The sequence below is a fragment of the Balaenoptera musculus genome, chromosome 1 (genome assembly GCF_009873245.2).
Source record: "Balaenoptera musculus isolate JJ_BM4_2016_0621 chromosome 1, mBalMus1.pri.v3, whole genome shotgun sequence".
NCBI lineage: Eukaryota > Metazoa > Chordata > Mammalia > Artiodactyla > Balaenopteridae > Balaenoptera > Balaenoptera musculus.
In genome coordinates, this window is record NC_045785.1 from 126,064,322 (window position 1) to 126,089,604 (window position 25,283).

Consider the following 25,283-nt stretch of genomic DNA (forward strand, 5'->3'; position numbering starts at 1 on the left):
CAACCTTCCGAGACTGAACCAGGAAGAAATAGAAAATATAAACAGACCAATCACAAGCACTGAAATTGAGACTGTGATTAAAAATCTTCCAACAAACAAAAGCCCAGGACCAGAGGGCTTCACAGGAGAATTCTATCAAACATTTAGAGAAGAGCTAACACCTATCCTTCTCAAACTCTTCCAAAATATAGCAGAGGGAGGAACACTCCCAAACTCATTCTATGAGGCCACCATCACCCAGATACCAAAACCAGACAAAGATGTCACAAAGAAAGAAAACTACAGGCCAATATCACTGATGAAAATAGATGCAAAAGTCCTCAACAAACTACTAGCAAACAGAATCCAACAGGACATTAAAAGGATCATACACGATGATCAAGTGGGGTTTATCCCAGGAATGCAAGGATTCTTTCATATACGCAAATCAATCGATGTGATACACCATATTAACAAATTGAAGGAGAAAAACCATGTGATCATCTCAATAGATGCAGAAAAAGTTTTCGACAAAATTCAACACCCATTTATGATAAATAACCCTAGAGAAAGTAGGTATAGAGGGAACATACCTCAACATAGTAAAGGCCATATATGACAAACCCACAGCCAACATCGTTCTCAATGGTGAAAGACTGAAACCATTTCCTCTAAACTCAGGAACAAGAGAAGGATGCCCACTCTCAGCACTATTATTCAACATCGTTTTGGAAGTGTTAGCCACAGCAATCAGAGAAGAAAAAGAAATAAAAGGAATCCAAATCGGAAAAGAAGAAGTAAAGCTGTCACTGTTTGCAGATGACATACTATACATAGATAATCCTAAAGATGCTATCAGACAACTACTAGAACTAATCAATGAATTTGGTAAAGTAGCAGGATACAAAATTAATACACAGAAATGTCTTCCATTCCTATACTCTAAGGATGAAAAATCTGAAAGAGAAATGAAGGAAACACTCCCATTTACCACTGCAACAAAAAGAATAAAATACCTAGGAATAAACCTACCTAAGAAGACAAAAGACCTGTATGCAGAAAACTATAAGACACTGATGAAAGAAATTAAAGATGATACAAACAGATGGAGAGATATACCATGTTCTTGGATTGGAAGAATCAACACTGTGAAAATGACTAAACTACCCAAAGCAATCTACACATTCAACGCAATCCCTATCAAACTACCAATGGCATTTTTCACAGAACTAGAACAAAAAAATTCACAATTTGTATGGAAACACAAAAGACCCCGAATAGCCAAAGCAATCTTGAGAAAGAAAAACAGAGTTGGAGGAATCAGGCTCCTGGACTTCAGACTATACTACGAAGCTACAGTAATCAAGGCAATATGGTACTGGCCCCAAAACAGAAACACAGATCAATGGAACAGGATAGAAAGCCCAGAGATAAACCCATGCACATATGGTCACCTTATTTTTGATAAAGGAGGCAAGAATATACAATGGAGAAAAGACAGCCTCTTCAATAAGTGATGCTGGGAAAACTGGACAGCTACATTTAAAAGAATGAAATTAGAACACTCCCTAACACCATACACAAAAATAAACTCAAAATGGATTAAAGACCTAAATGCAAGGCCAGATACCATAAAAGTCTTAGAGGAAAATATAGGCAGAACACTCTATGACATAAATCACAGCAAGATCCTTCTTGACCCATCTCCTAGAGGAATGGAAATAAAAAGAAAAATAAACAAATGGGACCTAATGAAACTTAAAAGCTTTTGCACAGCAAAGGAAACCATAAACAAGATGAAAAGACAACCATCAGAATGGGAGAAAATATTTGCAAATGAAGCAACTGACAAAGGATTAAACTCTGAAATTTACAAGCAGCTCATGCAGCTCAATATCAAAAAAAAAACAAACAACCCAATCCAAAAATGGGCAGAAGACCTAAATAGACATTTCTCCAAAGAAGATATACAGATTCCCAACAAACACATGAAAGAATGCTCAACATCACTAATCATTAGAGAAATGCAAATCAAAAGTACAATGAGGTATCACCTCACACCAGTCAGAATGGCCATCATCAAAAAATCTACAAACAATAAATGCTGGAGAGGGTGTGGAGAAAAGGGAACCCTCTTGCACTTTTGGTGGGAATGTAAACTGATATAGCCACTATGGAGAACAGTATGGAGGTTCCTTAAAAAACTAAAAATAGAACTACCATACAACCCAGCAATCCCACTACTGGGCATATACCCTGAGAAAACCATAATTCAAAAAGAGTCATGTACCACAATGTTCACTGCAGCTCTATTTACAATAGCCAGGACATGGAAGCAACCTAAGTGTCCATCGACAGATGAATGGATAAAGAAGATGTGACACATATATACAATGGAATATTACTCAGCCATAAAAAGAAACGAAATTGAGTTACTTGTAGTGAGGTGGATGGACCTAGAGTCTGTCATACAGAGTGAAGTAAATCAGAAAGAGAAAAACAAATACTGTATGCTAACATATATGGAATCTAAAAAAAAAAAAACAAGAAAAAAAGTGGTTCTGAAGAACCTAGGGGCAGGACAGGAATAAAGATGCAGAGGTAGAGAATGGACTTGAGGACATGGGGAGGTGGAAGGGTAAGCTGTGACAAAGTGAGAGAGTGGCATGGACATATATACACTACCAGTTGTAAAATAGATAGCTAGTGGGAAGCAGCCGCATAGCACAGGGAGATCAACTCAGTGCTTTGTGACCACCTAGAGGGGTGGCATAGGGAGAGTGGGAGGGAGACGCAAGAGGGAGGAGATATGGGGATGTACGTATATGTATAGCTGATTCACCTTGTTATAAAGCAGAAACTAACACACCGTTGTAAAGCAATTATACTCCAATAAAGATGTTAACAAAAAAAAACTAAGTTGGAATAACTGGCTATACAATGTGGAAAAAAATAAAATTACATCTCTACCTGTCACTTTCAACAAAAATGAATTCCAGGGCCAAGCACTTTAGGAACAGCAGAGTAAAGACCTGCAAAAATCCACTCTTCCGTAAGCAAATATAATACTGGTAAATTTTTTCAAAATCAACTCTTTTAGAACTCTGTAAATTAGTTTTGCAAAAACTCAAGAAGTGTTTATTTAAGAAATATGGCTGACTTGGTAAAAACAGTGAGCTCTGTGGCATTTCAACTTGCCCAAATCCATCCCCTCTGTGCAACTTTGTGGAAACTTTGAAAACCAACAGCATCACAACCATGATATCTGTGAAAAACAGTAGCCCAGCAGCAACTGGAGGAAGTTGAACAGTGTGGTGCCCCCCCAAATTCCCGCTCCGGTGAACTGTCAATATCTTATCCATCAGGGTACTTGCTGAAAAGCTCCATTCCCATGGTTTGGCTTTATTTGACCTGACTCAGAGATTGCTCTTACAAACAGCCTTAGACCCAGTGCATTTGTTGAAAACTACCAGCAGCAACATTGCAGCTATGTGCAGCAGCCTAGCCAACTTGAGGTAACAAGAGGCTGACCAAAACACTTTAAAAGGAAAAACTGGGAAATGAGATATTCACTGGGTCTTTGAAAGACTCCAACACATTCCTCGGACTCCAGAAGGCCCGGCACACATGTAGGAATGTGCACATGCCAGGGAAAGACCTAAAAAAGCCTAATCTCTCATCTCTGGCCAACCTTGAGGCAATATTCAAGCAGGAATTGAAGGCAAAGGCTTGTAAACTACTTCCCTGAGCACTGAAGACATCCTCCCACACACATGTACACACCCACAGCCCCTCAGCAAAGGCTGGGGTGCTGTGTGCCAGGCATTTAAAGAAATCTCTATCTAATCATTAATTACCACTAAACTAACTGAGCAGAGGCTTCAGTGACTGCAGAGACAAAGAATACAGACTTTACAGTAATTAATTAATCCAGGAAACTCATTAAACAAATAAACAGGAAATATAACAAGTCCGGGAAGGAGTGGAAATCTGATTTCCAGAGTTGCCCCAATATTATTTCAACAACAACAAAAAATACAGCACATGCAAAGAAACAGAGGACAGTATATCCCATATTCAGAAAACACAGCATTCAATAGAAACTGTCCATGAGGAAGCTCACATTTTGAACTTATGAGACAAAGATTTTAAATTATGTGAAGTTATTGTAAATATATTTAAAGAACTAAAGGAAATCATGTCTAAAGAATTAAAGGAAAATATGAGAAGGTATGAGAATTATGTCTCACCAAACAAAGAATATCAATAAGGAGATTCAAATTATACAAAATGAACCAAATAGAAATTCTGAAGTTGCAAGTATGATTTCTGAAATGAAAAATTCATTAGAAGGTCCTAACAGCAGATGTGAATTAGAAAAAAAAATCAACAAATGTAAAGGCAGGTTAATTAAGATTATCCGGTCTGAGGAACAGAAAGAAAGAAATAGAGCTTCAAAGACCTATATGACATCAACAAGCTTACTAACACGGGGGTCCCAAGGGGAAAGGATAGAGAGGAAGGAGCTAAATAAATACTTAACAAAATAATGGTCCAAACTTCCTAAACTTGATTAAAAACATTAATCTACATATCCAAGAAGCTCCACAAATTCCAAGCAAGATAAACTCAAAGATATGACCACCTAAACACATCATAAGTCAAACTGGCAAAAGCCAAAGGTAAAGCAAATGTTGAAAGTAGCAAGAGAAACTCAATTCAACGTGTACACATGGTCCTCAATAAGGTTAACAGTTGGTTTCACATCAGAAACCATGCAGACATGAAGCCAGTGGGATGACATATTCAAATTGTAAAAGAAAAAGACTGTCAACCAGTAATTCTATATCCAGCAAAACTACCCTTTAAACAGAAGAAAAGTTATTCCTAGGTAAACAAAAACTTAGAGAATTTGTTGCTAGTAGACCTTTTCTATGAGAGATACTAAAGGGATTCCATCAGGCTGAAATGCAAGGACACTAGAGAGTAACTTAAATCCAAACAGAGAAAAAAAGAGCACTGGTAAAGGTAACTCTCTCTATATATAAATATAAAAGACATTATAAACATATTTTTGATTGTATTATCTTCTTCTATCTGATTTTAAAATGCATATGTCAATAATTATATTACCTGCTGATAGGCTGATAATGTATGCAGATGTAATATGTATGAAATAATAGTATAAAGGTATGGGGTGGGAATAGAGGTATACTGAAGGAAAGTTTTTGTATATTGTTAAAATTATGTTGGCATTAACTTAAACTAGATTTTAAAAATTTAAGATGGTATCTGTAATCCTAGGGTAACCACTTAGAAAATAATTCAGGAAAACACAGTAAAGGAACAACAAAAGAATTAAAATGGTATACTAGACAATATTTCACACAAAAGAAGGCACTAATGGAGAAACAGAAGAACAAAAAAAGATAAAAGACATATAGAAAACACAAAATGTTAGATGACAATCCTTTATGAGTAATTATGTTAATGGTAAATAGAATAAACATGCCAATCAGAAGGCAGATTGTTTGAATGTATTAAAAAAATATGATCCAACTGTATGCATTCTACAACAGAAACACTTCAGATTCAAAGACACAAATAGGGTGAAAGTAAAAGAATGGAAAAAGATATGTCACGCAAAAAAAAAAAAAAAGACATTAGACTGAAAAAAACTATTTCTAAGTACATAAAAGAAAAAGGATGTATAGTTGACCCTTCAACAACATGGGTTTGAACTGCACAGGCCCATTTATACTTGAACATGGGTTTAAACTTATGTGTGCATAAGTGGACCCAGGCAGTTCAAACCCATGTTGTTTAAGGGTCAACTGTACATGATCCATGGTTGGTCGCATCCGCAGATGTAAGGATATGGAGGACTAACTATGGGACTTGAGCATCTGCAGATTTTGGTATCCTTGGCAGGCCTCAGAACCAATCCCCCATGGATATCAAGGGATGACTGTATATATAATACATATATATATAAAAGAAAAAGGATGTATACTCATATGTAAATATACATATATTCACATGTATATATAAATTCAAACTTCACAGAGTAGGAAATCCAGAAGTCTAGTGACATGAGAAAAAGATCAAATTCATTAGAAATCAGGCAAATACAACTTAGAACAAAGAGATATTGTTTATTACCAACAACGCAGTGGCAAAAATGTTTAAGTTTTATAGCCTTCATATTCCATTGGTCTGGAGAGACACTGGCACAACCACTTTGGAGGACAATTCAGAAATAACCCTAAGACATTATGACCTGCATTTCTGTATGACCTTTGTTTCTGTGTACACACACTTAAAAAACCCTTGCCTGTGTATATAAGATATGAACAAAGATGTTCACTAAAGTTCCCTACTGAAAACTTTGGAAACAACCAAATGACCATCAAAAGGGGAATGGCTAAAGAATATGCGTAACTTCATAAAATACAATAATCAAAAGTAGTTCAAAACTAATTACACTGTATGTATCTATATGCATATAATCTTGAAACATTACTACATGGAGAAAAAATTACCAAGTAAGAAGTGTGATATAAGTAACATAAAAATTCATATAAGGTAATACTCTATTTTTAATACAGGAAAAAAACCTATATATATATATGTATAAACATATGGAAAAGATCTGGAAGAATGTACTCCAAACTCCTAACAGATTATAGACTAATGGTCAAAGGGGGTTTTACCTGTAATACTCTAATTCTTTAAAAAGAATATATTAATATATGAGTTGTATAATTTAGAAAATACTTAAAATGTACAAATTTCCTAACTGGAATATTGGTAATATCCTGTGACTCTCTGGACAGATCTCTGGATATATTTTCCATGCTACAAAGCACTGATGTGCACTGTGCAGCCTCCATAAAAGGAGTTTGACAATAGATAAAAAAGTATTCCTTCACATGTGATAGAAAGTATATCATAACAATATCTTCCATATTTTATTTTTGGCAAAAGTGTAATCAGAAAATTATAATAATTCTATAGTGGTATTCTACAGTGGTATTACTGAGAAAAAAGGTTTTAAGAGCATTATATCTCCGTTTTCTTTTATTACCCAGCACTTCTAATGAAAAGAAAGCAAATACTTGGCATCAAAATCAATCTAAATGAAATTTAAAAGATTACTATTTTTGGCTGTGCTATTAAAAGAAAACTAATATTGGAACTGTAATTTAATAAAAGCATATACATACATGTGCAAATGTCAAAAGTCTGATACTGTATCCTAATTGAAAGAATAAAAAGTCTTCCAGAATAGAAGAAAAAATAAAAAGTCTTCCAGAATAGAAGAAAGAAAAGATTCAGTACCATTAATGCTTTACTTTTCTGGTTTAAATTATTAGTGAATCCTCCAGAGAATATTTAAATGTTATGCCCACATGTTAAGAAATTTGAGTAAGAAGGAAAGTAATAAAGAGCTGGAAAATAAGTGCATTCCTAAACTTGATATAAATAATTTTGGCTTACCCCTCTATGATAATAAATTTAAAAATCCTATTTCACAATAATAATTCTACTTTAAATATTTATAGATAAGTCTATAAATTCAAGTCTATAAATTCTACCATTCAATAGTAGTTCTTCCAAGTTATCAGGATTTCGAGCAAGCTGTAGGATCAAAGCAGAGCCCCGAACCTTGTCAGGAATATCTTCATATAATAACTCAATGTACTCATCCATGTCATTAATGTTAGCAACTTCATCAATCTGAAACAAAGGAAGAGGAAGGAAGTACTCTAAAAGAATAATGCTCAACAGAGCCAGTGTCAAAGGAATGGTATTTTGTGATAAATAAACTGCCCTTGATCGTTAAGAGACAAGTTTTCAAAGGACTTACAGTTGCCATCTTTTTGTAGAGGGGGAAATTAGACCTTTGGGTGATAGGACTCCTGAGTGAAAGTAGTCATAAACCATATGATAAAATGGGATGTACATAAACTCTAAAACTGGCCTATTTATACTGATGAAGTATCTTAAATGTAATGCAAAATAGTATCTACCATAATAAATTAAACATACTTTAAAACATAGTACAATAAGAATATTTAAAACATTTCACAACTTATTTATCAAAATAAATTATGCCTAAAAGACACATCCAATAATTTTTGCCTTTATTAAATACTGATTTTCTACCTTTTTCAGGTACTTTAAGTTCAACCATTTTTTAAAATTCCACATTTGTTTAATGTGATTGCATGAATTATTGATGGTAAAAAGCAATACCTTAGAATCAATTCTCTATTAGATAAAAATAGTCTTACCTCCATTCCTTCAAAAGGAGGTGGATCTTTAGGCTTGCTTGATTTTTCTTTTTTTTCTGTAAAAAGATTTTTTTCTTATGAGAAGAACAACGTTTTTAGGTTTCTGGGTAATTTTTATTTTCAGCAGCTGAGTTTAATTCTAGCTAAGTTGGGGATCTTCAAATGGGTAATTTATGAAATAACCTTTTTTCCAATGTATAAAAAATGCTCATCTATAATGCATTTGTTCTAATAAGGATATCACGGAGAGTATAATAAAATCTATAAATAATCTCCAAGTTATGTTAGGTAGCAATTTAAACTCCCTCTTTGGCTAACATTTTAGGTATGTAAATAGCCAGACTCTCCAACAAGAAGCAAAATACTCCATTTTAAGTTTTCTTTCTTTTCCTAATTCACATTTAAGGTAAGAATAGGAAAATCAATAAGGCAAAGAAAAACTAATGAGTTGAGTAATATAAAAACTAAAATAAAAACTAACAAAGGAAAAGGAAAAGAAATAACTTGGATAAAGTTAAAAAGCTAAAATACAGTTGCTGATTTTTTAAACAAAATTAGGATCATAAATTAAAAGGCAAATGTTTAATATTTGTGTTAATTTAATCCTCACTTGTTCCCAAATGAATTAAAGAGGTATTCAAAGGTGTTGAACACAACTTTGAGTCATTTTTTATGTTGAATTATTTGATTCACAGCAGAACTTCATTTTGTAAAAAAGAATTATCAAAAATGCTTCACTGCTCTGATCTGGGTCAAAAACCTAAGCAATGAATGCACATTAAAATAAGTTCAAGTAGTATCAAACTTTTGATTCTATAATTAGCAAATGTTTTACATATAATAGGAATTAGCCCTGATTGTTTTCAGAGGAAGGTAGCTGTTATGGACAAAGTTATGTTTTCTTAACAGCTAGATTTTTCCTCAAACAGATAATTTACTATGACACTGATTTTAATTAAGCAAAGAAAAAAAAAATACTTATAGTAAAGAATCACATAATCAAATAACTATTATTGTTTTGTTTCAACCACTTTTAGGGCTAGGTTTCTGGCTTTGAAATAGTGAGTATCAAGTAAAAAAGAAAGAAAATGGAATAGTTTTTAAAAATAAGTGTACATATACTATAGTATAGCATTTCATATATGCCTCCAAACATTAATATCCATATAGAGAAACATATTGATTTGAATTAATTTATCTACTTATGATAACATGAAAATTTCCTCATATTCCTCTAATTTCTGGGGAAGGAGGTGAGAAGACTGATTCACTCTGAAAACTCAGTGAAAGGGTTTTCATTCGTTTAAAAATATTTTATTACAAATGCCCTCGGAATTATATTAATTTAGTATTAGGAAAGATCAATTTTAACTATATTGTACAACCTACAGTAAGTACACACACATCTTAAAAGAGCATAGAATTTATTTTTCTCACTTACTTATTGAAGCTATCTCTCATCATTTAGTAACATTGTTAACAGGAATATTGTATCAAAAAATAGTTAATAAAATTTTTGATAATATTTTCCTTATAGCACTTATTATTAATAATTAATAGGTATACACTGAGTGCCAGCTATGTAGTTGGAAACAATCAAATTCAAAATGCTCATTTTTGGTTTTAAATAAATTCACAGCTATTCAATTCATTCAACACACATATATTGATCATATAAAGTGTGTTAGATACTATATACAGCGACAATTAATGAAAGTATATATTAGGCACAAGGCATTTTATTTGCTGTGGATGGAGAGAAAAGACTGGTTAATCTGAAAAAAGTCCAAATGAATTTTCTCTTTCATTTTTCTATTTAATACAATCAAAACTTAAGTGTAAGTTATTTCAAGGGTACCATATTTTAGAACTCACCAATGATAAAAGAAAGATATATGTAAACTTAATAAATACTATGAAATAGAATAACTAACCATTGAATAATCTGAGATGACTTTCCATTCAAATGTCTGTACTCTCGTTTTGTTTTGGGTTTGGATTATTCGAAAATGTCTTCTATAAATAATCAACTGCTTAGCTCTAATAATTTAATGGCTTGGTTCTTTTATGAGGTAATTAAAGATAGAAGAATGGTAACAACAAAGACGTTTAGGAATGAAAAGGTAATGTTTTCCTAACAAAGATTCACAAAACTTATGCATATGACATATATTTTAACATTTAAATAAGTAATCCATTCAAATTATCAATTAAATGTCAATAAAAAATTTAGAAAATATAAATCTAGTTGCTGGGGTAGAGAAAACAGGTTTTCTGCTCCCAATTTTCTCCTTTTATTATTCTAGAATCAATATGATATTTGCTTTTTTACTCTTTATTTCAGCACATGTGTACACACACAGTATGAAATAGATCATTTTGGAAGCATCTAACATAAAGCCTGGCATGTAGGAAACTAGTATGTTTCTTTATTCTTTCATTCACTTACTTAGAGCACTGGCAAAAGAAAACTCACCATTCAAATATCAAAAGTACAAACCATAGTCAAACAACTCTGGTTTTGCATTAAAAAGTTAGGAATTCTTCTGCTTACCTTTTCCTGACGCTGAATCACGGCGGTTCTGGAGATAGTACAACAGCTGTTCTACCTCATTTAGCTTTGAGGGATGAATGAGTTTACATTCTTCAACCACCTTTCGTGCCAGGGAAGTTATATCTGTGTTGGCATTGAGACTCTTAAGACGAATACTGCAGGCATATCAGAATTTTCCAACTCAGGTATTATTAAAGTAAGTGATAACTTAAACAATACTTCTTTTAAATAATTTACAAAACATTTAAATGTACCTAACATAGTCTCTTTTAGTAAAATATAATAAAGTATTAGATATAATTAGGCTTAGAAAAAAATGCAAAGCAATGATTTTCCTTGAGCTGGACAAATGAGATAACAAAAGGAATGGTAAAATCTACATCTGACTCTTCTAGGCAGGATAGCATATCCAGAGAGCTTGTTTTTAAAGTCTTTCTGATATCACATCAAGTTTTTAGTTATTATTAGATGTGAAAATCCATACTGCAAAAAATAAATCATTTTCTTGACCATATTCACAGTCATTTTCTTTTCAGTTAGGGGCAAGACACAATATTAATATATTTGGATTCAGTTGTTCTGATGGAAATTATATAGAAGACAGAAGAAAACAAAGTAGGAAGCATTTTAAGATCTATATGAGTAATGCTGAGGAACAAATAAATATAGTTATACCTGTTAGTACATTAAAAAAAAAAAAAACAAACATGTTCTCCCTCCTTTTTAATTTAATCCAGGAGACTCACTGGAAGGTCAATAAGAAAAGGTTGTTCAAAATCTGGAAACAACTACCAGTTTACGTGGATTCATGGCACCAAAGAAAGCTATAAGGACATAAAATTAGGTTCAGGGAAAAGACTCAAACTGGTGGCAAAAGATTCTTGCAAAGCAGATGCATTCATGAAAAGCTTAGATTCAAAAAGAGAAACATAAGAAAGTAGCCACTATGTTGAAATACTTCTTAGTGAAGATGGCCAATTTTTGGAGAGACTCAAGGTATTAGAGGCAACAGGGACAGAGACCTCAGAAAAATGTCCTGCACTCAGCATCTGTGAAATCATTATTCAGATACAGATGATCTCTCCTGAAACAAGTCTAGTAAAGTGATTTGAATACTGTTCACAGCTTTATAGTCATCCTCGAATCTGGTCCTCTTGGGATTCTATAAGCTACCTAATAGCCTTTAATAAATTCCTTTTATGCTTGAATTTTCTAGAGTGGCTTCTAATGTCTGTAACAAGAACCCTAGCAATACTCTGTCCCTTTATTTTAATTTTTCTCTAATTTACTTGGCTGTTTAAGTTCCTACCTTTTAAACCTTTTAAACTGTTGAATATTTTTGTATAACTTTAGCTGCACATCAGAAAGCAGAGATATAAAGGAGAGTCCATTCAGAGAAAAACTCTCAAAAGACATCTCCATGTTTAATTTTAACAAGGAACTGGGAAATCTTGAGTTTCCATAAATCTGATTGAGAAGAAGCACAACAGAAACTCTATAAACATATATTTTTGAAATTTTCCTACTGGTTTTTTTTAGAGCAGTTTTAGGTTTACAGAAAATCTGTGCTGAAAGTACAGAGCTACCACATATGTCCCCACTACCCTCCCCCAGTACAGTTTCTTCTATTATTACCATCTTGTGATAGTGTGGTAACTTTGTCACAATTGATGAATCACTATTGATATATTATTAACTAAAGTCTACAGTTTACATTGAGGTTCACTCTTTGTATTGTATAGTTCTGTGCACTTGGACAAATGCATAATTTCATGTATCCACCATTAAAGTAGCATACAAAATAGTTTTGCTACCCTAAAAATGCCCTGTGCTCCACATATTCTCCCCTCCCACCCCCGAACTCCTGACAACTTCTAATCTATTTTTACTTTAGTTTTGCCTTTTCTAGACGGTCATACAGTTGGAATCATACAGTATATAGCTTTTCCAGTCTGGCTTCTTTCATTTAGCAATATTCATTTAGGTTCCTCTATGTCTTTTCATAGCTTGATGGTTGATTTCTTTTTAGTGTGGAATAGTACCTGACTACATGGATGCAACACAGTTTGTTTACCCATTTGCCTACTGAAGGATATCTTGGTTGCTTACAATTGTTGACAGTTATAAATAAAGCTGCTATAAACATTCATGTGCAGGTTTCTGTGTGGAAATACATTTTCAACTCATTTGGGTTAATATCTAGGAGCACAGCTGTTGGATCATATGGTAAGTGTATGTTTAGCTTTGTAAGAAACTGCCAAAATGACTTCCAAAGAAGCTGTACCATTTTGTATTTCCACCAGCAATGAGTGAGTTCTTGTTGCTCTACTTCCTCACCAGCATCTGGTGCTATCAGTGTTTTAGACTTTACACATTTTAATAGGTGCGTAGTAGTATCTTGATTTAATAAAGCAGATTTTTTCTATCTTTTTTTAGATTTATTTTCTACCAATATATATATTAGCAATCTGATTCATCATCTTCTTTCCAAGTAATAGAAAGATTCTCTTCTGTTAGTGTGTACATCTCTCTCCTAAATCCTTCCCTTGTTAAAAGAGACAAAGAAAAAATATGTAGGACTAGAATTTTTAGAAAATGTCAGCTGTATGTTTACTGATTATTTCTAAAATCAAAAAATAGGCCCCCTTCATTAGGCAGCCCATGCCTATTAGTAATACCAAAAACTCATACCAAAAAATGCCCATATTATTTTTGGACCATAACCATAGATTTCTCATAATGAAATGTTCAGAAAACTGGGACTCTGTTGAAGGTGGGCTTATACATTCCTTTATCCGATAAGGGAGAATGAAATACATGTCTTCTGGACCTGAGCCATAGCACTGACTACCACAATTTAATGACAGTTTCATTTCACACCGATCTCAATCTATATGAGTGTCCCCCTCAAAACCCTCACCCCCAGCTGCCACCATTGATAAATCCTCTTAAACTATCAACAAACCATATTCTCCTTTTGGTCCCACAATATGATTCCTCTCCAAATCTTGAGCAGCCAGGTTGAATACCACAAAGTTGGGTTACAGAGGTTTTTCCCATACTGATGTTTAAATCCACTTACACTAGCCAGTTGGTAGTAACTCTTTCCAGGTGGCTCTCTAGTGAATGTACCCCTTGTCTAGAAAGCCTACAGATTTTCAAACAATAACAACATTCTCACTTAATTTTAATTGAATAAGGCTACTGACTACACTATTAAGAACTAAAAACTAAATTTCTCTCATGAAATGTGGATGCATGAGGTTCTAATGGCAAAGACCCCTAATCTGCTAGCTTTTCTATGGAAGTCAAATTAATAAAATCTTAAGAGATGTTACTTTCTCAAAATGTACAAAATTTAGGCAGCAATCACAAACACACAAATGGAAGAAAGTGTGAGAGAACACAAAAAACTGTGAGCACGTGAGTTAAAATCTACAGTGTAGGTATGTATGTGTGCATGTGTATATCTCTTCAATCTAGTGGATTATCCAAAGACTCATTTATTTTTAATGAATTATCTGTGTAATTTAGTCTTTTAACCCAAATAAGCAGAGAGACTACAGATCTTAATAAGACAGTAGGTAGCTTCTCTTTTCAGGTTGCTATACAATAAAGTTTCTTAATTGAACCACTATAAAAATTTGGGGCCAAATAATTTTTTGTTTGTAAGTGCCTATCTTATGCATTGTAGGATGTTTCGCAGCACCCCAGCCTCTATCCACTAGATACCAACAGCACCCTCCAGTTATGACAACCAAAATGTCTCCAGGTATTGCCAAATGTCCCCTGGGGGAAAAATCCTAACCAGCTGAGAACCACTGCTATATATTTAAAATACAGTGCTGTTCAGTGTGCTAAATACTAAATACTATCACATGCACTTCTAGCATCCTGAATATACTTAATACCACCAAAACACACTAACTTTTTAACTAGTTCCCAAATCAAAATTATGTATGGGGGGAAGAAAGTTGGGAAGGAATACTAGGTGATCTCAGACCCTCTCTACTTCCACAAAACTACGGAAGGATCGCAAGATCATCGCCAGCACAACTGAAGACTAATGAAAAAAGCCAGTTCCCAAGGAACTCCTGAAAGTACTATGAAAGCAGGAAGGAAAGTGTGTAGAACATTGGGATATCTAAGCTCAATTCATTTAGTCAGAAAATGCTTGTCCTATTACTAATATCTTTCACAGCGCTAGATTTTTAAGGGATGAATTCAAGGTACATGCCCCATTTGTGAATTCTGGATGTCATATCACTTTCTGTAATTCCAGGGAAGAAAGAACAACACAGGATCCCCTAAAATACAAATTTCCTAAATTAAGCTAAAAAGTCATATATAAACATATCTTTTATAGTTGATTTCACAAGTTATATTCTATTATATGCATTTACTAAATGGGATAAATAAGAATAGGCATTTTTCATTAGGTTCCAATTATGCTCACATAAACATGATTTTCTCTGGAATATACTCTGTATTTATAATTTAATATAGTCTCCGCTTCACTGAGATAATGTATGTCTGTAAGAACGCCATAATCATTTATCATCTATGCAAGTTTAAATAACATCAGATTTCTATAAAGTTTACTACTTTCAAATGTGCACAAATGAAGAAAACTTACATTTTTTGGCATTCCTTTCGTTCTCCCAACATGGGATCCCCCATTTCTCCAAGAATGGTAGCTTCCACTTCATATTGAACAATGAGTGCTTTTTCTGATGGATGTACATCAATATTTCCTCCTTTAACTTTCCTATTAATATAAAATAAAAACAGGCATAGCTACATTAAAAGCTCACAAAACATCCAAGGTTTTTATCTAGTTCCTAGTTCCAAAAACATGTGGGCTGGATTAACATATGCATTTAAATCAGATTTACTCTTGACTTGGACCAAGAAATAACTCTTTTTCTCCAACTCTGTAAACTCTGTACTGTACATGTAATTCTTGGTCTTGCAGAAAGTACCTTTATGAATAGCTCTGAGAAAAAATACATTTACCCAAAGAATCATGCATAATAGCCAGTGAATAAAACAAACAATTAAGATGGTTTTGGAGAGAATAACCTCAACCAAAAGTCAGCAATTCAAAACCAAAGGCAGTTACCCCAAAATTTATATTTAAAAAAAAATCAACCGCCCAATAATTAGCCCATTAACTGTATCACAGAATGACATGAATTATCTAAACTGCAAAATAATATTGATTATGTATTATCTTACATAATTATATAAATTGAATTAGTACCTAAATCACTCTTCAAATCACATACAAGTTGTGTAACAAAAAAGCATTTACAGGTTATAGTCTATAGTCACATATCTCAAATTATAGTGCCATCAGTAGTTTCAATAGAAAGATTGTATATACTTTGTCCCCAGACCCCTAAAGTTATAGAACAAATATTTTTAATTGAAGTATAGTTGCCTTATAATATTATATTGGTTTCAAGTGTACAACATAGTGATTTTATATTTTTACTTTGGCTATAATCCCTGCGCTGTACATTACATCCTTGTAACTTATTTTATACCTAGCTGTTTGCACCTGCTAATCCCCCTTCACCTATTTTGGCCCTCGCCCTACACCTCTCCCTTCTGGGGACCACTAGTTTGCTATCTGTATCTCAGAGTCTGTTTCCGTGTTGTTATATTCGTTCATTTGTTTTATTTTTATATTTTACATATAAGTGAAAACATACAGTATTTGTCTTTCTCTGCCTGACTTATTCCACTAAGCATAATATCTTCCATCCATGTTGCCACAATAATGAATTAATCACTACTTGTTATTGCCCACTTTAGGATCTGATAAAATGAGTTTTATTAAAGGAGATTAAGCAATGGAAACAAGCACAATTTCCCACTGTAGTCAGAGCCAGCTAGCCGGCTAGTGAGGTCTTTTAGCCTAATGGGAAGGAATAGAAATATGACAACACCTTAAATTCCAATAATCAGAAACTCAAAGCTTTTCCTTCAGTTAGGAATAATTGGCTTATTATGCATATTTTCAATGTAATTTTTAAATTTTTTTTTCACCAGAATTCTTTATTACAACAAGGGTAAGGCTCTTCAGTCTGTATTAGGACAATGATTAAGAGTCAAGTATAGAGACAGAGTAGGAAATTAAATATACAGAAGCTAGAGTCTAGGTAGGTCAGCAACTAAACTGACAGTTAAGACATACAGAACAAAGCCTATAAAGAATAAAAGCAAAAACAGGTAGGCCAGTAAAAAACAGGGAGTTGGGAAATTAGATATATACACACATATTAAAGAGAATGGTACAGCTTCCAAAAGATAAGATAAATGCATACAAGTTCAGGCTAGCAGTCAAAAGCTAGAGAAACCACAGGAATCAAGAGAGTAAGTAAGAGAGCTAAAAACCAAATGAAATATAGCATTAAAGAAACTATTTAATTATAAAGAGAACTAGTTATTTGCTTCCTGATGAAATGGACAGCAACCCCAGTACTGAACTTCTTATATAGGAGAGGGTAACTGTATCCAATTGAAGAGAATCATAAGGATGAAATGTAAGTGCAGATCCTAAGAGTAACCTCATACCAACACTTTCAAAGAGGGTCTTCCACATAATAACAACTGACAGAAAAGCATAATTGTTATCCTCTGGCCTGATATTTTGCCTTTCTCCAAAGAAATCAAATAGTTCAAAGAACCTCACTATTCCTTTTCAGCTTTCGTTTGCTTTTTTTTTTTCTGTATGTGTCTTTTAAAGAAGTTAATTAATTTTATAATATTTATTTTTTATTGCTAATACAATTTATGCTTACTGTAGAAAAAACAGAACACAGAAATTAGCAAAGAGAAAAAATAAACTGAAAAAGTTAGAAGAAACCAATTGTTACCATTTAGCACATACACATCCAGACATTTTTCTACCTATATGTAGATAATATATAATGAGAGAACGTCAGCTCTAGAATTTCTTTAAAGAAGAGGCTTAAGGATAGCAATCTGGTAGGGTTAAAACTACATTTGAATAGCAATTTACATAAGATTGACACAAGTATTAAATGTTTATATCATTGTGGGGGCTGATGGAGATTATGGGATGGATAAACCCCTTCCCTGTTCCCCTTGGCACTGCCACTGAATATATAAAATACACATATTACAAACTAAGCTCATATTATATATACTGTGTGTAACATACTTTCCAAAATTACTATATAATGACTTTAAAAGAATACTTTGCCTTTAGAACTTCATATAGTCAAATACTAGATACTCCATTTGTCAAACACCTTGATTCTTTATTTCTAACTTACATAGCATGAAATTTACAAGATTCCCTTACAAAACATTCAAAACCATTTGCAGGACACTTGGTTGATTTACAAAGTAGTTCTCTAAAGGCTCAAAACATTTTGTAATTCAGTTACTCTATATTTATGAATGATATAAATATTTTTAAATTGACAAACATGGTTTCAAATTCTATTTTGGTTGGTAAAATATTCCAGCTTTTTGGACACAATTATGAATTATGTCTACATGCAACCTGTGACAAGTACACATCTGCTGTTGATAGCTGATTTAGTATGAAAAATTGCTTTTACCATAGCAATGTGCCTCATCAAAATTTATACTTGTATTATCACCACAAAATGAATAATTTTATCTTAAATGCTATACTTCTAAACTGAATTTAACATGGCATTCATAACACTGTCAGATATTTAACAATTGAGACAATTAACTTCAAATGTTTTATTTGGAATCCATGAATCAGGTGAGAAATAATTTAGCCCATTATTAGAATTAACTGATTTACTATTTGTAGCATCTTATGACACTGATATTAAACTGATATCTTTTAACTGTCTGCAAATTTCTTGTACTAATGGAGCCTTCTTAATAACAGGTCTACTTCACCTTTTTTTTTTTTTTTAACCTGCACAAGAAAACTGGAACCAAAAATGTGCTAAATTGATTTAGAAAAAGTTTTGCTTTTTTAATCTCAATATGAAGTGAAGTCATGCTTCACAGACTGATATAAGATATACCTTTCTTTATCTACATGTGATAATTGTCACCTTCAGGCAGAGTATTCTTAATTACTAACTTCTAAAGTACATCCTGATGTTTCTAGACTTCATGTGGTCGATGATATCATTATGATCCCTACAACAGATAACAAATGCTGACTAACACTGTGCTCCATATTCATTATCAATTTCCTAGAGAAACAAAATTTAGCCCTTAATTTTTCATTAAACAGGTTTTTTTTTTTAAATTATTGCTGTCAAAAGAGCTTATTACAGGTTTGTGTTCAAGACTGTGATGTAGGAGGTTCCTGAACTCACCTCCTCCCACAGACGCACTGAGTCTATACCACCTATGAAACAATTTCCTCTGAATGCCCCCCTGCCCCCACCTTGGGACTTCCCTCGTGGTCCAGTGGTTAAGATTCCATGCTCCCAATGCAGGGAGCTCCCAATGCAGGGGGAGCCCACACGCCACAACTAAAAAACAAAAAAAAACCCAAAAAAACCCAAAAAACCCAAACTAGCTGAGCAATGCCCACAAATTGAGCAAACAAGAAAACCCACACTGAAGCAAATAAGAGAGACTGAGACACAATCTTGCCATAAACCCCACCTCTGGTGTGGAGACCCACAACTGGTCAAAAACTCACACCTGAGCTGCTACTTGAGGAATGAAGGATTTGAACCCTACATCTTGCACCCACCTTTTAAGACCTACACCTGAGAAACAAGCCCCCAAAACATCTAGCTTCCATGAGACCCCAGTGGCTATAGCAAAACAGTGAAACAGTTCTTAAAGGGCTTGCGCATGCAAGCTCACCCACCCTAAAGCCTAGTGCAGAGGCAACTGACTAAAAAGTACCTAGACTTTCTGTTAAAAAGGATTATTTGTTTATCTTAAAGGGTCGGCCTGAGGGGCCAGCATCTAATTTAACATATGAGTCTACTGAAATACTCAGGATGGAGGCTGGCAGGTTCCATCTTTATGCTCTCCAGATCACCAGTATCTCCCAGAAAAGAGCTTGTACTGCTGTCTTCTGGTGTCCTGATTATTGCAGCTGCTGCCCAGGGGACACCTCTAGATGACCTGACTCTGGTGGCCATCAGGGCTTACGTTCCCAGGTCCCACAGGACCATAACAGAGAGAGGGAGTTCTTAACTGGCTACCACTCCCAGGGCACAGCAGAGAGGCAACCGACTGAGGCAACCAATCTTTCTATGAAAGAGATCTGTTAGCTTATCTTCATAGCTGTGGACTTAGGGGCAGGCTTCTAATTAAACACATCTAAAGGCTGACTGTCATCCTCTCCAGAGACCTGGGAGAGCAGATGCTATCTTTGCGCTCTCCCTCTGTCCCACTCCAGAGCACTAGTATATCCTGGAGGAGAGCTTGTACACTTACCTGGTGCCCCAGTTTTTGTGGCTGCCACCCCGGTGATCACCTGGTTCTGGTGGCCACTGGGGCTTGTATTCATGAGTTCAAAGAGACATTAGTGAAAGAAAAAAAACAGTTATTAACTGGTTATCACCCCAGGACTCAGCTCAGAGGGAGCACTAAAAATAAAGTAGGCTACTTGGACAATCACTAAGGTCTGAAAGACAACCAAGAGCTAGGCATGGTTGAATAAAAAGGTTCATCTCCTAAACAAGACCACTCCTTTCAGAATGGGAGGGGTGGCTGTTTTATCTAATGCATAGAAACCAACACAGAGTCAAGGAAAATGAAGAAACAGAGGAATGTGTTTCAAGAAAGAACAAGATAAAACCTCAGAAAAAGACCATAATAAAACAGAGATAAATGATGTATACGATAAAGAGTTAAAAGTAATGATCATAAAGATGCTTGCTAAGTTCAGGGGAAGAATGGATGAACAAAGTGAGAATTTCAACAGAAATAGAAAATATAAAAGTACCAAATGGAAGTCACAGAGTTGAAGAACACAATAATTGAACTTAAAGATACAACAAAGGGCTTCAACAGTAGACTTGATGAAGTAGAGGAAAGGATCAGTGAACTCAAAGACAGGGCAACGGAACACACCCAGAGAAGCAAAAAGAACAAAAAAAGGGGTGAAGACAGCTTAAGGGATTTATAAGCTAACATCAAGCAGACCAACATTTGCAATAGAGGGGTCCTAGAAGGAGAAGAGAAAGGGGCAGAAAACTTATTAGGGGCAGAAAACTTATTTGAAGAAATAATGGCTGAAAGCTCCATTAACCTGAAGAAAGAAACAGACATCCAGATCTAGGAAGCCCAGAGAATTCCAAAAAAAGATGAATCCAAAGACAGCCACAACAAGACACATTATAATTAAAGTGTCAAAAGTCAAAGGAGAGAATCTTAAAAAAACAGTAAGAGAAAAACAACTTGTTGCGTACAAGGGAACCCCCATAAGACTACCAGCAGATTTTTCAGCAGAAATTTTGCAGGCCAGAAGTAGCAAAATATATTCAAAGTGCAGAGAGGAAAAAACTGCCAACCAGTTTTTAGTCTACACAGCCAAGTTCTCCTACTGAATTGAAGGAGAGATAGTTTTCCAGGAAAACTTATGAAAATATAAATCTCACTGGTAAAGGTAAATATGTAGTAAAACTCAGAATAATCTAAAATGTTGTAAAGGTGATAGGTTGATCACTTATAAAGCTAGCATGAAAGTTAAGAGATAAAGTAGTAAAAATAACTATAACTACAAAAATTTGTTAAAGACACAAGATAAAAAAAATGTAAATGGTGACATCAAAAACATAAAATGAGGGGAGAGTAAAAATGTAGAGCTTTAGAATGTGTTCAATCTTAGGGTGTTAACAAGTTGAAATAGACTGTTATAAGTGTTTTTATATAAGCCTCATGGTAACCACAAAGCAAAAAACCTATAGTAGATACACAAAAGATAAAGAAATCTAATGACACTAGAGAAAATCTGCAAATCACAAATGAAGAGAGCAAGAGAAGGAGGAACAGAGGAATTACAAAACAGCCAGAAAACAATGAACAAAATGACAATAAGTACCTACCTATCAATCATTACTTTGAATGTAAATGGACTAAATTCTCCAATCAAAAGATACAGAGTGGATAAATGGATAAAAAAACATGACCCATCTATATGCTGCCTACAAGAGACTCACTTCAAATGCAAATATACACTCAGATTGAATGAAGGAATGGAAAAACGTATGCCATAAAAATGGAAATCAAAAGAAAGATGGGGTAGCTATATTTATGTTGGGCAAAATAGACTTTAAGATAAATAAGAGACAAAGAAGGGTATTATATGATAATACAGGGGTCAATCCAATAAGAAAATAAAACATTTGTAAATATTTATATGCCCAAAATAGGAGCACTTAAATATATAAAGAAAATATTAAAAGACCTAAAGGCAGAAATACACAGCAAACCAATAGTAGGAAGAGACTTTAATACCTCACTTTCATCAATGAATAGATTACCTAGACAGAAATTCAATAAGGAAACATTGGCCTTAAATGACACATTAGACCAAATGAACTTAACAAACATAAACAGAACATTCCACCCAAAGGAACAGAATACACATTCTTCTCAAGTGCTCATAAAACAGTCTTAAGGATAGATCATATGTTAGGCCACAAAACAAGTTTTAATATTTTTAAGAAGACTGCAATCATATCAAGTATCTTTTCCAACCACAATAGTATGAGACTAAGAATTAATTACAAGAAGAAACTGGAAAATTCACACATAAAGATTCATCACATACTACTGAACAACCAATGTGTCAAAGAAGAAATCAATACCTTTAAACAAGTAAAGGTGGAAATACAACACACCAAAACTTAAAGGATGCAGAAAAGCAGTTCTAAGAGGGAAGTTCATAGAGATAAATGCCTACATCAAGAAACAAAAAAATGATCTTAAATAAACAATCTAACTTTACATCTTAAGCAACTGGAGAAAAAATAACAAACAAAGCCCAGAGTTAGTAAAAGGTAGGAAATAACAAGGATTAGAAGGGAAATAAATGAAAATAGATACTATAAAGACAACAGGAAAGATCAATAAAACTAAGAGGTGGTTCTCTGAAAACGTAAATAAAATTGACAAACCTTTAGCTAGGCTAACCAAGAAAAAAAGAGAGGACTCAAACACAGGCGTACCTTGCAGATATTGCAGGTTCAGTTCCAGATCACTGCAATAAGGTGAGTATCATTATAAAGCAAGTCATGTGAATTTTTTGGTTTCCCAGTGCACATAAATGTTATGTTTACACTATACTGTGATATACTAAGTGTGCAATAGCATTATGTTTAAAAATCAATGTACATACCTCATTTTTAAAAATATTTATTTCTAAAAAATGCTAAGCAGCTGTGCCTTCAGCAAGATATAATCTTTTGCAATAGTAACATCAGTGATAACTGATCACAAATCACCATAACAAATATAGTAATAATGAAAAAATTTGAAATATTGGGAGAATTACCAAATGTGACAGAGACAAGAAGTGAACAAATACTGTTGGAACAATGGCACCAATAGACTTGCTTGGCTCAGGGTTGCCACAAACATTAATTTATAAAGAATGCAATATCTGCAAAGTGCAATAAAGCAAAATTCAATAAAACGAGGTATGCCCATAAATAAAATCAGAAATAAAAGAGGAGACATTACAATTGTTACCACAGAAATATAAAAGATCTCAAGAAACTACTATTAAAAATTATACTCCAACAAATTAGACAACATAGAAGAAATGGATAAATTCCTAGAAATATACAACCTCCCAAGACTGAATCATGAAGAAACAGAAAATCAGAACAGACTGATTCCTAATAAGGAGATTAAATCAGTAGTCTAAACCTCCCCAAAAAAGCCCAGGACCAGATGGCTTCATGGGTGAATTCTACCAAATATTGGAAGAATTAACACCAATCCTTTTCAAACTCTTCTCAAAAACTGAAGAGGAAGGAACACTCCCAAACTCATTTAATGAGGCCAGCATTACTGTTATATCAAAACCAGACAAAGACACCAAAAAAAACCCAAAAAAACAAACCTGATGAATACAGATGCAAAAATCCTCAACAAAATGCTAGAAAACTGAATTCAACAATACTTTAAAACAACAATCATACACCATTATCAAGTGGAATTTATTCCAGAGATGTGAGGATGGTTCAACAAACACAAATCAATCAATGTGATACACCACAAACAAAATGAAGGGTAAAAGTCATATAATATCATCTCAATAAATGTGGGAGAAGCATTTGACAAAATTCAACATAGATTTATGATAAAAACTCTCAACGAAGTAGGTATAGAGGGACGAAACTCAACACAATATAGACGGTATATGACAGGCCCACAGCTAACATTATACTTATGGGTGAAATATTGAAAGCTTTTCCTGAAAGATCAACAACAAGGCAAGGATGCCAATTCTTGCTACTTCTATTCAACATAGTATTGGAAGTGGTAGCCAAAGTAATTGGGCAAGAAAAAGAAATGAAAAGTATCCAAATCAGAAAGGAATAAATAAAGCCATCACTATTTGCACATGACATGATATTATATAAAGAAAATCCTAAAGACTCCACTAAAAAACTGTTAGAATAAACAAATTCAGTAAAGTTGCAGGATACAAAATCAATGTATATAAATTAGTTGCATTTCCTTACACTAATATGAACTACCAGAAAGAAAAATTAAGAAAACAATCTCATCTACAAACGCATCAAAAAGAATAAAATACCTAAGAAATAAATTTAACCAAGGATATGAAAGACCTGTATATTGAAAACCATAAGACAATAATGGAATAAACTGAAAAAGATGCAAATAAATGGAAAGATATTCCATGCTTATGAACTGGAAGAATTAAAATTGTTAAAATGTCCATACTATCCAAAGCAATCTAAAGATTTAATGCAATTCCTATCAAATTCTCAATGGCATTTTTCACAGAAATAGAACAAAAAAATCCTAAAATTTGTACAGAACCACAAAAGAGCCTGAATAGCCAAAACAATCTTGAGAAAGAAGAACAAAGTTGGCAGCATCATGCATCCTGATTTTAATCTATATTACAAAGCTACAGTAATCAAAACAGTATGATATTGGCATAAAAACAGACACACAGATCAACAGAAAAAATAGAGAGCCCAGAAATAAACCCACACATATATGGCCAATTAATTTATGACAGAGGAGCCAAGAGTATACACCTGGGAAAAGACAGTCCTTTCAATAAACAGTGTTGAGAAAACTAGATGGCCATATGCAAAAGAACAAAACTGTACCATTATCTTACACCATACACACAAATCAACTCAAAATGGATTAAAGCCTTGAATGTAAGACCTGAAACCATAAAATTCCTAGAAGAAAACATAGGCAGTAAGCTCCTTGCCTTTGGTCTTGGTGATGATTTTTTGGATCTG

The 25,283-nt window shown here is 33.8% G+C and overlaps 1 protein-coding gene across 2 annotated transcripts in view; it reads right to left on the bottom strand.

The window, feature by feature from the left end:
- Positions 1-25,283, bottom strand: part of KIFAP3 (kinesin associated protein 3) — a 164,415-nt gene that overhangs the window by 134,340 nt on the left and 4,792 nt on the right. For both annotated transcript variants that reach the window (XM_036868012.1, XM_036868022.1), the window contains exons 2-5: positions 15,467-15,598; positions 10,831-10,985; positions 8,277-8,332; positions 7,578-7,719 (exon numbers count right to left, since the gene is read on the bottom strand). In XM_036868012.1, the coding sequence (XP_036723907.1) occupies positions 7,578-7,719; positions 8,277-8,332; positions 10,831-10,985; positions 15,467-15,598 (485 nt within the window). The remainder of the gene's footprint in view (positions 1-7,577; positions 7,720-8,276; positions 8,333-10,830; positions 10,986-15,466; positions 15,599-25,283) is intronic.